Genomic DNA, 11,928 nt, shown 5'->3' on the forward strand with positions numbered 1-11,928 from the left:
GTCACGTGACATGTATACGTTTATGTAGTACACTGAAAGCCTAATTTTGAAACAACCCATTTAAGGTTTCTTCATTATTCAAAATGAATGTTAATGGCATCGCCCGACATTATTCGTTAGACTATGGCAAATATATATTACGTTAGGCCCAATCGGAATTATTTAGTTATTGGAAATTCCCAGTTAATTATAGCTGGTTCGATTTCCCAGAAACATGACGTTATACGGCGCATGTATGTGTCTGTGTGTCTTATATTCAGCAAAAGCGCTGCAGGGATAATACACAAAATGAAACAGTACTGGACCACAATAATTGTATGGTTTGCCCTGTCAAACCTCAGGGTAGATGGTAAGTATTTCACTCTGTCAATTATATGTATAACAATTTGTGAACTTCAATTTTGTCTTTGAAGCGTCATTGTTGCACTATAACATCAGGAACCGAATGGCGCGAAAACAGTTATGAAAATGTCCAGACTTTTTGATACAAAATAGGACTTCTCCCCAGGAGCTGCTCTGAACTTGATTTGGTCTCAGGATAACGCGGTACTCATAGGCTTTGACATCATGTGCGTAAACTCGGGATCGTCCTGTTTCTGGTAGCACAGTTTGACACAAGGGTCATCGTTCAACTATATATGACGGTGTACATTATGATATGTATTAGGCTTGTGCTGATACGTATCCAAGTCAACACACCACAAGATATGTAGTTTAACAAGTTGAAATATAACTGAAAATTTAGAACAATGGACTCTTTCGAAGGTACTGTATATGATGACTAAAAGTTTTGTCATCAAACAATGTGATTTTACTAACATGGATAGATATCTACAAGAAACTGAGCGTGACTTAACATGTCTCCATACATTCAATAGCATAATATATTTCAGTATATATGAACAATCACCACACAAATCATAATATTAGAAACTTTGCCCCTTTAGAAGTTTCTGACGTCATGTTAATACAATATTCGTTTCCTTGTTCCTTTTTCTATATTTGAACTCACCGTTTGTTAACTTGTCTATATGTTTGAGAAATGGGGTTTTAATTTAGAATTTTAATTAATACATAATTTTATTTTGTTTTTCTGCTTCAAAAAATATCTTTTTAAGTACAAGGTGAAAGTTCGTGTTTATAACAATACTTGTTTATTTATTTGTTTTTTTTTTGTTTACTACACAACTAATTTGATTTTTTTTGTTTCTCTAGGTTCTCCTAATTTTTTTTTTAAATCACTCATCATAACAACAAATGTACAGTGCCATTTGGGTTATTCAGTTGAATAGTAGAATGCGAACCGTAGCTAGTAACGGGACAACAAACCACAAAATTAATATTCTCGACCTCACCCTTCACTATATAGCAATTTGTCAAAACATGTCTCGATATTAGCATTATCATGATGTAAGTCTTTGCTATAGATTTATTGAGACATATATTTCCCAGGTAATCGTTGACGTTTTTATACTTGTTGTTTTGTTCGGGGGGGGGGGGCACTTATTATGATACTCACAAATATCCCAAGCATACGCTTTAAGATTACAAGTATAACGTCAACGAACATGCAACCGTAAACATTCAAATAACACCAGAAAACACCACTTGTTTAGTCACTTTTGAAACTATATCAGAAAACTGACAAGCGTATAACACACCTCAAAATACGAACAAGTAATAAACTACGATGTTTTGCAGTCGAAAGTATATACCCAATAAAAATGCATGTCCTGAAGAGTTTACATATTATTATAATATTTCGTTTTTAATTAACGGGTATCAAGCCCTGCTACAATAAACTATGGGGGCCCGTTATGGTCACAATTATCTAGAAATAATAAAACTACTGCTGTAATTAATATTATGTATTCCCAAATCATTTCAATGTGCTAGAATTAGTTTAATGTAGTCTAGAATCAATTTGTCGTGAATTACATTTATTGATTCATATTTTGTGCTATACGTTGTTGTTGTTAACATTGTCGCCGTTTCTGATGAACTCATTATATAGTCATACGTCATACATAGTCAACCAATCAGCACGCAGCCCGACGATAAGGCAGACGATCAAATCAAATTTCTTGTGTGATGTAAATTTCAGTTACAAGTTGGAGTGCGCGTGCATTCTTGTGTGATGTAAGATTCAGTTACAAGTTGGAGTGCGCGTGCATATAAAGAACAGAGTTCCCAGTGTACTAGTACTGCTTGCTTGTATTGTCTTTTCCATTACTGCTGTTTTCCGAACCCCTTTTCTATTGTAAGTCATCCATACAATTGTAGTCTTAGACTACATAAAATTAAGACTGGTACATAAAATTAATCGAAAACATATTTAATTAATTCAAGGAATACATAATACTAATTGCAGCAACCATAAAATCTAATTCAACGAATACATAAAATTAATTGCGGTTAATATAAAAATTGATTCTAGTCTACATGAAATTAATTGAAAACACATTCAATTAATTCAAGGAGTTCATAATATTAATCGCAGCCATTATAAATTAATTCTAGACTACATTAAACTAATTCTAGCACATTGAAATAATTTGGGGAATACATAATATTAATTACAGCAGTAGTTTTATTATTTCTACATAATTGTGACCAGAACGGGCCCCCTATTAAACCATTGTAACAAACCCATCCCCATAACAGGAAAACAGAACACAGTACAGAAAGACACAATATTTCATAGCGCTCTGTTCGAAAGGAGTTCGAGCACAGATCTAGAGCACATAAAACGATGTTATAATTATTATTTGGTGGTTCTCTTTCACTTTCGAACGCTGAATTTTATCACTGTAAGACGGATTGTGATTGGTTAATCGTAAGCATGCGATTGTGTGTGAGAAAACATACAGTATTGTGTCAGATGTTTGTAACTGACGCTCACAAAGAAAAACGACAGTAAACGTAACAACCAAATAGAAGGCGCCTCATGTACACACTTCGGCTTTTATTTAGATCGAACCACATGTCCACAGTCACGAGTCATGAGTCATGAACTGCATTCCGTTATTTACCCGTACGTATTTTCTCTTTGTCTCTCTTTTCCAGTCATTACTTACGTCAGCGCAAGCATTCGGCCGCCAGACAGTGTTAGTGTTACAGTAGAATTAACACAAGCCGTCGAACTGAGTTGCCCAATACAACACATACTCCAGCAAACAAAGAGCGTTGTGAACTCAGTAAGATGGACAACTGAGACCGATGCCTTCATTGCTAAAGTGAAACCAGGAGAGATACCCAACGTCATCGATGATAACAAGTACAAGATCCCATTACTTTCAGTGCTGACAATTCAGGATGCACAGCTGCCAGATGACGGTATATACAGTTGCGTGGTTCTGTTTCAGCCTGACAACAGAACCGATGAAAAACAACAGGAACGTTACAACGTCCAACTGAACATTCATGGTAAGGAGTAGTTTTCCTTCCTCTTTCAAATAAATATTGTGTTTCTGATTCTTATAAATACAGTTTCACCCTGGGTATTGAAGTTGATGGTGGCAAAATCGTTGGTAAATGTATCAGGTTTATGGTTACAGCTGTACTAACTGAAACTAAAACTTTTGTAACAACTTTCTTTAATTTGTTTATATGACTCATACTACCTCACACGATGAACAGTATTGAATTACCTGTGGTTAAACATATCTAGTCGTTCGCACATGTACAATGAAGCCATCAATTTGATATGTGGGTCCGCACCTAAAATCAGTGCCACAACGCAATACCCAAGTTACTGTACACCTTATAGATAAATAAGACCACTAATTGACACGCATACTAACATTTTTCACTGAACATATTGATGGTCGTCTAATCAAACAAATGATACTCCAGTGACAGCTAGTACAACTTGACAGATTTTAGACAGTAACAATGTAAAGATAAATTCACATTTCACTGTTTAATAAGTTAGGGAGTTAATGACTGTTAGGGTAAAGTTAAGGTCAGGAGTAATTAAGTCTAGCCTCCCTATCATATACATGATTAGTGACATATCAGACTGTCTGAATCGTCTGCAATGTGTCGACAGTCTTCCACACATGTCTAAATTTGTCACTAACAATATAGGGAGATCTATCACATGACGCTTTTACAGTGAACTATTTCAAGGCGACAGTTAAGTAGAATTTGAGTTAAAGAATTTAGGCGTTCAATCTATTTGCAATGAGAAGTAGATATGTGATCAAGAGCACTATGGTATTGATGCATGCAAACTTAGTTATACTATCTAGTTTCTCGTATCATATTAGGTAAGAACCTGCATCCCGGTGTTTTTTTTCCCAGTTCAGCTATAAAATTCTTATGACAAATTTGCTTCTATTTTTTTTTCTTGAAGTGCCTTTCACCTCCAAGCTGAGACTGTTGACTGAGGATTCTCAAAACGGTACGGTGTTTCCATCTGGATCGCATCTGACTCTCCGCTGTACCGCCTCACTTAGCAGACCGATGGCGGACATAGCTTGGTGCAAAAACGGAGAAGATATTAAAGACTACGAAGGCATTTCGATCAAAACTAATAATACGTCTGAAGGAAAATTATTCAACACTACTAGTTGGCTTAGGATACAAAGTTTAGAATCAAACCACAAAGGGAACTACTCGTGTAGGGTGTCCAACATCTACCACGGTATTTATGAAGACAACTATTTTTATATCGATGTTGACGTCTCCAAAAATATCGGTACGTTACTTGTGAACAATCCTGTTTTCCATCAGACCTCAGCTGCAAAAAAAGCTACTGTAGGCTACTGCATCTTCTTCATTTTTTTTGTCTGTTTTTACTGTTGAAATATCGATTTCAATTTTGAAATGTAAAATTATTGTATGTCATATGTGTAGTGGACCAGCCAGCCTTGTCCTTATCGATAATTTGTTTACAATTAAACATCAGGAAGTGAAAGAGTACACCTGTGCTCAATAAAGAAACTGGTTGTTGGTAGGTAGCTTGAGCACAGCTCGAGACAGGTTCAGAGCTACAATTGAAAGGATTTCGTCATACAAGTGTGTTAGGGCATGTCTGGAAAATGGATTGAAACGTTCATCAGTTTTATCTAGATATGGGTGAAAACAATTCAGCTATTCATCGCTTTGTTAAGTCAAACATACATGCTAATTACTAAAGTAGTTCAAGGGAATCTGTGTGATATTTATACGAAAACTTGGCTAGTTTTATGTCGTGGGAAAAACCATGATGGTGTATGTAACATGTATTAGAGGATAAAGCGATCAACAGTTACAAATAAAGTTGCTAAGAATTCGTTGCAAATAATATGTCTAAAATAACATAAGTAAATGGGTGAACATGCATGTTCAACTTAGTAATTCTACAGAAGAAATCACTTTTCACAAGTTTTGTTCCTGTAGACATGCTAACAAAATGGCAGAATCGTATTGTTGTTTTTGCACCGTGGTTCTATAAATAGCGGTGTTTCGCCGAATACCCAATATGTTGTTTGTCCTCTTTGTGCACGCTAGCTCGACTGGGGCTTTCATTTTGTTGCTTCTCGGAAGTCGTACCTAAGAAAATTGGCATGGTGACTGCATATGAATTAGTGCCCAGTATAAGTAATATGTCAAGCGTTCCACTCAATAGTATTGTGATTGTATATGACATGACCCTTTCAACTCCAGCTTAAAGCGATATGTGACTCGGTCGTAAATGTGTGTCTTTCTCTCTGTCTCTCTCGTAAGTAAATGGGTGAACATGCATATGTAATTTAATATTAGTGTTCTACAGAAATCACACCTCACATTTGTGTTAGTGTAGGCTTACTAACAAAATGGAGGAATTGCTTTGTGCTTTGCACCGTGGTTCTGTAAATAGCTGTGTTTCGCCGAACACTATATAATTCAACATGTTGTTTGTCGCCCCCTACTCGTACACGCTAGCTCAAGTGGAAAGCTTTCAGTGAATTGTTGCTTCTCGGAAGTCGTACATTATAAAGTTGCCATGGTGACTGCATATTAATTAGAACTCAGTGTAAGAAATAAGTGAAGTGTTCACTGAATAGTACAATTCTATGACACGACCCTTCAACTCCAACTATTAAAGCGATATATCACCCGGTCAGTGACACAGGGTATTGTCGGTTAGATATCAATACATCACTGGCACCAAATGGAACAACCTATTTATAGTCACAGTCTGTTGTCCAGCAAATAACTGTTCAAATGTTCCCATAAACCAGCACGTATTGAAATAAATGGGAATTCAAAATATTTCCATTCTATAATTTCCGTGCCTCTGTATGTCTGCCTGCCTGATCGTCTGTCTGTCTGTTTGTCTGCCTGTACATATGTCTATCTGCCTATCATTCAGTCAATCAATATGTCTATGTCTGTATGTATGTATGTATGTATGTATGTATGTATGTATGTATGTATGTATGTCTGCCTGCCTACCTGCCTGCTTGTCTGTCTGTATGTCTTTCTGTCTGTCTGTCCGACCGTCCTTCTGTCTGTCTGCCTGTTTATCTGCCCGTCTGTCAGTCTGTCTCGTCTCCTTAACTCTGTCTGCATTACTGTCTGTCGAAACTCCGAGTTACGACCCATTACCTGATTTATTGGATGAAGCCTGTCTGCCTGCCTGCCTGTCTGTCTGTCTGTATGTATGTCTGTCTGTCTGTCAATCTCTGTCTCTGTCTGTCTGTCTGTCTGTCTGTCTGTCTGTCTGTCTGTCTGTCTGTCTCTCTCTCTCTCTCTCTCTCTCTCTCTCTCTCTCTCTCTCTCTCTCTCTCATCAACACCAATGTATGTATGTTTGTTGGGTAGGGGAGGGCTACGAACATGTTTGGGTTCATTTTCATTTCATTTCATTTCATTCATTTTCCGGGGAGGGGGGCGACGAGAGCGTTAAAGGGAGTTGCGAAACATTGTTTGACCAAAGAATTTCCTCCCAACCCCACCTCCACCGTCAATTCTTACCCTGGCCTTATCAACCCATTTGCATGGCCTTCGTTCATGTAAGCTACATGTTGAAAGGAATTACGGTTTACATGCAATACACCATTGAGACTAGTACGCAGGCTTACCTTTCAGTCCGTGTTGTCTGTGTATACTCTGACAGGCGACTCGCACGTCCAGCATTTCCAAATTACACACCCACACATTTTTCAGCGTATGGTTCAATACACCCGGTAACATTCTAATTGTTATCATTTCCTTGGGTATTTCACTTCAATAACGATTTACAAAGTCAAATTATCCGCAAAGGTGACACGGTAATCAAACAAGTATACGTCGATGTGGTATATAGTCCTCGGTCTGGACAAACTTGTTGGTTTGTAAACAAATGTACGACCTTTCACCTTATCATCTGCGAGTCACCTTATACCGTTGGTCGCCACACTCTGGTCACGAGTACAGGTTGGTACACTGCCCTCACGCCTTTATTTACAAATGCAGTCCATATGTGTCGTCAAATTGGTATATTTTCGTCGGAAACTACAGTCGGTTTATATGAAAGTAGGAGTTTTGAGCATTTAATTACAACATATTCCGTGTGTATCTCAACTTACAGAAGAGTACTTGATGTATTCTGACCTCCAGACCGCATGCAATCTAAAGTGACAAATAAAATGGGTCATCCATTCAATTATCAACCTATAATAATCATTTACTTTGCAGTGGGAATGCTTCAGTTCTGAATGCGAAGCACGTTCACAACACAAGCAGAAAATGCATAATATACCAGATAATGACGCAATGTTTGACGCGTATTTCAAAATGCTTGTCAGGCCCGAAAATAATTGATTTAAAAAGCACATTATCTGTTTTAGAAAATAATGTGCATTAATCAAGTAATAATGAAGGAATACTTGCGTATTTATTACATAAAGTAACATGTATGTGTTTTTTGTTTTGTTTTCCAGATCCTACAATGAAGAGTGACGATGCAGTTCAAGTGTTGTTTGCAGGATTCATAAACGAACTTCCAGTGAAAACACCAACTATAGGTAAACAACGTTTATGGAGGCTTCATTTTACCTCATTATTCTTAATCTGGCATTGATCACTATCATAGCTTGAGAACATCAGGTTTTGTGTACACAGACATTTTTTCAACATTTGCTAGTATTGACACTGAATTTTTACACTCACTTTACCTCATGGAAACAATATGGATGTTATTGTCCTTGAAAATTCCAGTTTAACAATTCCAAACGCTAATAATATGTGTTTTAAAATGTGTCGTATTTCAATAAATAAATGTTATGAGATACTATATAACAGGCACTTGCTGCAGCAATCACTTTTGCTAAGACAAGTTCTAACCTTTACTTGTTCTGTACTGTAGATCCTACGTTATCAAAGCACACCACATCACAATCGGTTGATTGGTACGCAACAGAAGGTGAACATAAACAAACTACAACACTGCCTATTTGGATGCCATTGATTATCGTTATTATACTTGGCATTGTGGTCCTATGTGCAATCGTCGTGGTTACATGGAAAAGGAGAAAACGAGTGAGTATACAAGTTTATGTTGAAAAGAAAGTGTTGACGTTTTGCAAAACATATTTTTGCAAATGCCGTCTAACCAATCAGATCTTATCTGATCTGACGTTTCGTATATACTAGCGCAATCCAGCATTCTGTGTAATATCGTAATGTGCCATACACAGCATTAACATGTAACGTACAGTTCATAAATCCTGTAAAAAATAAAAAGAGACAAAGTATTGTTGTAAAGATAGGTTGGTACAGCTTGAGCATTCCACAAGCGTTGATCACAAATTGAGAATGACCTATCACCATACCAAACTATTACCATGTGGTTGATGTAAATAAATCCCCCCCCCACTTGCCTTGCTTGTGTTCCAGCATAAGGTACGGCTTGTTCTAGCTCCGTTAGCAATCCCCAGGATATCTAGGAGCAAAACCGTGAAGAATTTTCATTCAGTGTTAAATAGACAATTTTGTTCGTTTTTGCACCTGTAGGACATAAATGTTAATTTGTGTGTAACGTGTTAATATTATTCATCCCTTAGGTCAAACGAAAACAATTAAAGATTCCTGAAAAGGCACAGGATAGACCAGAGACAGGGGTCACTGAATCGGTAAGGTATTTTTAGTTGAATTGTCAATATTTGTGTCGATGCTTCAGGGAACTCAATATCGAAACTTGGGCCAAATACAAGAATGTGTATTTCCGATACAAACCCAGTTCAAGCTGCCGACCCTAAACAATTTCTAACCATTCAAAAAGGTGGAACTTTCTTCCATTTTCATGTAAGTGTATTATGTATTCATATGTATTCACAAAAGAATTAAATTGTAAGAATTTAGGCCATGTTTTTGTTTAAGGTTTCATGTCACGTTATTATTCAGTAAATTTGTTGCTTTTAAAAATTCTACTCCAGAGACGGACGACAGGTCATTTTAAACTATACATTGAATTTGCATACTGTGTTATTCTACTTCACATTTTGTTGTCTAACATTAACCTCTTAACCAACAAGTATTTTGCCTTAGGGTCGAAGCGATTTCACAACTGGTCAACAAAAAAATAGAAGAAAACAAAATTATATCCCGACCTTCGTACCATGTTTCCTGAAGACATGTTATCAGAAACAAACTTTATTGTACCTTAAAGAGTATAAGGGAGTGTTCCTCGTGGTCATGAGTGAAGAATCAAGCACGGTTATATAACACACAAAACAACTTCATGTATGTTTGAATTTTAACATGAGGCTTGGCGTTATTTAAGAATATTTCACAACGTATTAAAGTACTAAAGTGGAGCGAAATATATAGAGTAATCGTTGGTATTTGCCATTTCTTATCAAAGCAGTGGTAGTAGACAGATGGATATGTTTAATTTCTAAATCAATTGGTCAACGGTGCAAACAAATAAAACAGTCAAATAACGTTAGGAACAATTTCAATTAATAATTCTCATCATAAGCAATGTAATACTTTTTGTTTCAGAGAGAAAACGTGGTCGACGAAAAAAGAACTCCCGAACAGCAACAGCTTGTTGAACATATCAATGTAATGTGACAAAAATTAAAATCTAAAATATTATCAATACCAAAACGATAATATAAGTTCGGCTCCTTATATTTAGAAGCATAGTTGCTAATTTGAAGTAGACACAATGTATTGAACAAGCATTTGGTCAATGCCATTAGTCAGCTGCCGAGAAAATGTTATTCAAAGCTATGAATTTGAAATTAGCAATAAAACACTGCCAACAAGGTAATATTTTCACGCGAAAACGAAGAAAGCGTACATGTTAAGCTATTTTATTGCGATGAAATATGTAGTATGAGTGGTGTATTGATTATTGCTTTATCATATTACACGATTTTTGATGGCAAGAAAACACCATAATGATTAACTTAAATTACTTGAAATCTTCTAATTTTGTCCTACTGCATTTTACATGCGTTCGACCGTTTGGGGAAAACAATACGATTTAAAGGAAAACCTCCAATAGTGACATCATCTTACCCTTATCTCTTCAGCTTGGGACCTTTATATTTGAAGGTAATGTCACCACAAGGGGCTTTCCTGTACACCCTAGTAGGAAATCCCAAATAAAACGTACGACATTATAAGTGCAGCAGAACATTACAGTTGAAATTCAGAGTTAACAAGGCGTTATCTTATGACTCAGAATCAAATGCGAGTTGTTAATGTTAGCAGTAATCAGTATAAATGTAAAAGTCTGACTTGAGTTTTCCTTTAATAATATCCAGAGCTCTGAAACAAAGGCCTTGAATGAAAATCAAGAACATGATATTGAAAACAACAATTCACTAAATACTGGTATCACGAAAGTGAATAGCGTTGACTCAATCGACAAAGCAAGACAGTTACTGTTAGAAAGAGACCAATGGGAAATTAGCCCAACAAGATTAATCTTTAAGACAAATGTTCTTGGTAGTGGAGAATTCGGTGAAGTCAAATTGGCTGAGTTAATTGACTCTGTTGACTGCAGTGGTAATAAAGAAGTGGCTGTCAAATTTCTCAAAGGTGAGGTAATCAACTAATAAGATAAAAACAGAGGTGAACTTGGCAATGTGCTTCTGGATTTGTCATAGCATCGTTTGATACTATTCTACTTGTTGGATATATCTCCTAAACTAATCCCAATTGGCATATCAGTAACAATAGTCACTTTCATATTTGCAGTGAACAATCGTGGTTTACTGCATAGAGTGCATAGAGACTCCATTCACGTGTCTACCAATATATTTTCTCAACAGCTGTAAACGTTCTTTTTAGGACGGTGCAATAGGGTTATTTTAGAACGGTAAATTTAAAACGAATGCGACGTTTCGACCCATCTACTACGGGCCTTGAGCACGCATCGATTTAAATATTGAGCGGAAATTTTTCTCCGAATTGGCGAAATTATATGTCTGTAAATTAGTTGTTAGGTAATTTGTTTTTTGACTTTGACCTTTGACTCAAACTTTACCCTCCGGGGTCACTTATACTGGGGGTGGGGGGGGGGGGTGGGCTGACTTCTGCGAAGACTGAAGACTTATTTTCTATGATGTAGCCTTAATTTGTTAACAGAGGTGAAACTAAATATTTAAACCCTAGTGCCTCACATTAGTGCTATATTTTCATTGAAATCATGATTAACAGATAGGGTTATGTTTGGTCCCACTATTTTAATAGTTGTACGAGACATTTGTGTTCCACAGTGACCTAGATTGAAACCCTTATCTGGAGTAGGCCTTTAACATAGCATGAGTTACGTTGTAAGGAAGCATTCAATAATTACATGGGGAGGACCGTTGAAAATCAGGCCTGTGCTGTTGCATGGAATGTGTCACTCCCCCGATCCCATCGTACTAAAAAGTGGCCCCACCTTAAGCTCCTCTCTCTTAAAAATGACCCTCATCTGTTGAAATATTTGTTTTCAAACAGAGGCTGTCACCAATGGAAA

General features: G+C 36.7%; 1 protein-coding gene across 3 annotated transcripts in view; it reads left to right on the forward strand.

The window, feature by feature from the left end:
- The first annotated feature begins 238 nt into the window (after positions 1-238).
- LOC144448251 (uncharacterized) overlaps positions 239-11,928 on the forward strand; it is a 19,001-nt gene continuing 7,311 nt past the window's right edge. Inside the window, exons 1-8 of one of the 3 annotated variants that reach the window (XM_078138425.1) lie at positions 239-349; positions 3,067-3,426; positions 4,358-4,702; positions 7,892-7,975; positions 8,317-8,489; positions 9,014-9,082; positions 9,954-10,016; positions 10,727-11,003. In XM_078138425.1, coding sequence (XP_077994551.1) covers positions 289-349; positions 3,067-3,426; positions 4,358-4,702; positions 7,892-7,975; positions 8,317-8,489; positions 9,014-9,082; positions 9,954-10,016; positions 10,727-11,003 — 1,432 coding nt within the window. In that variant the 5' untranslated portion in view covers positions 239-288. Of the gene's footprint in view, positions 350-2,907; positions 3,427-4,357; positions 4,703-7,891; positions 7,976-8,316; positions 8,490-9,013; positions 9,083-9,953; positions 10,017-10,726; positions 11,004-11,928 lie in introns of those variants that run through there. The other 2 variants (XM_078138424.1, XM_078138426.1) reach the window with 2 other exon arrangements.

This window comes from Glandiceps talaboti, chromosome 17, assembly GCF_964340395.1.
Source record: "Glandiceps talaboti chromosome 17, keGlaTala1.1, whole genome shotgun sequence".
NCBI classification, from domain to species: Eukaryota; Metazoa; Hemichordata; class Enteropneusta; family Spengelidae; genus Glandiceps; species Glandiceps talaboti.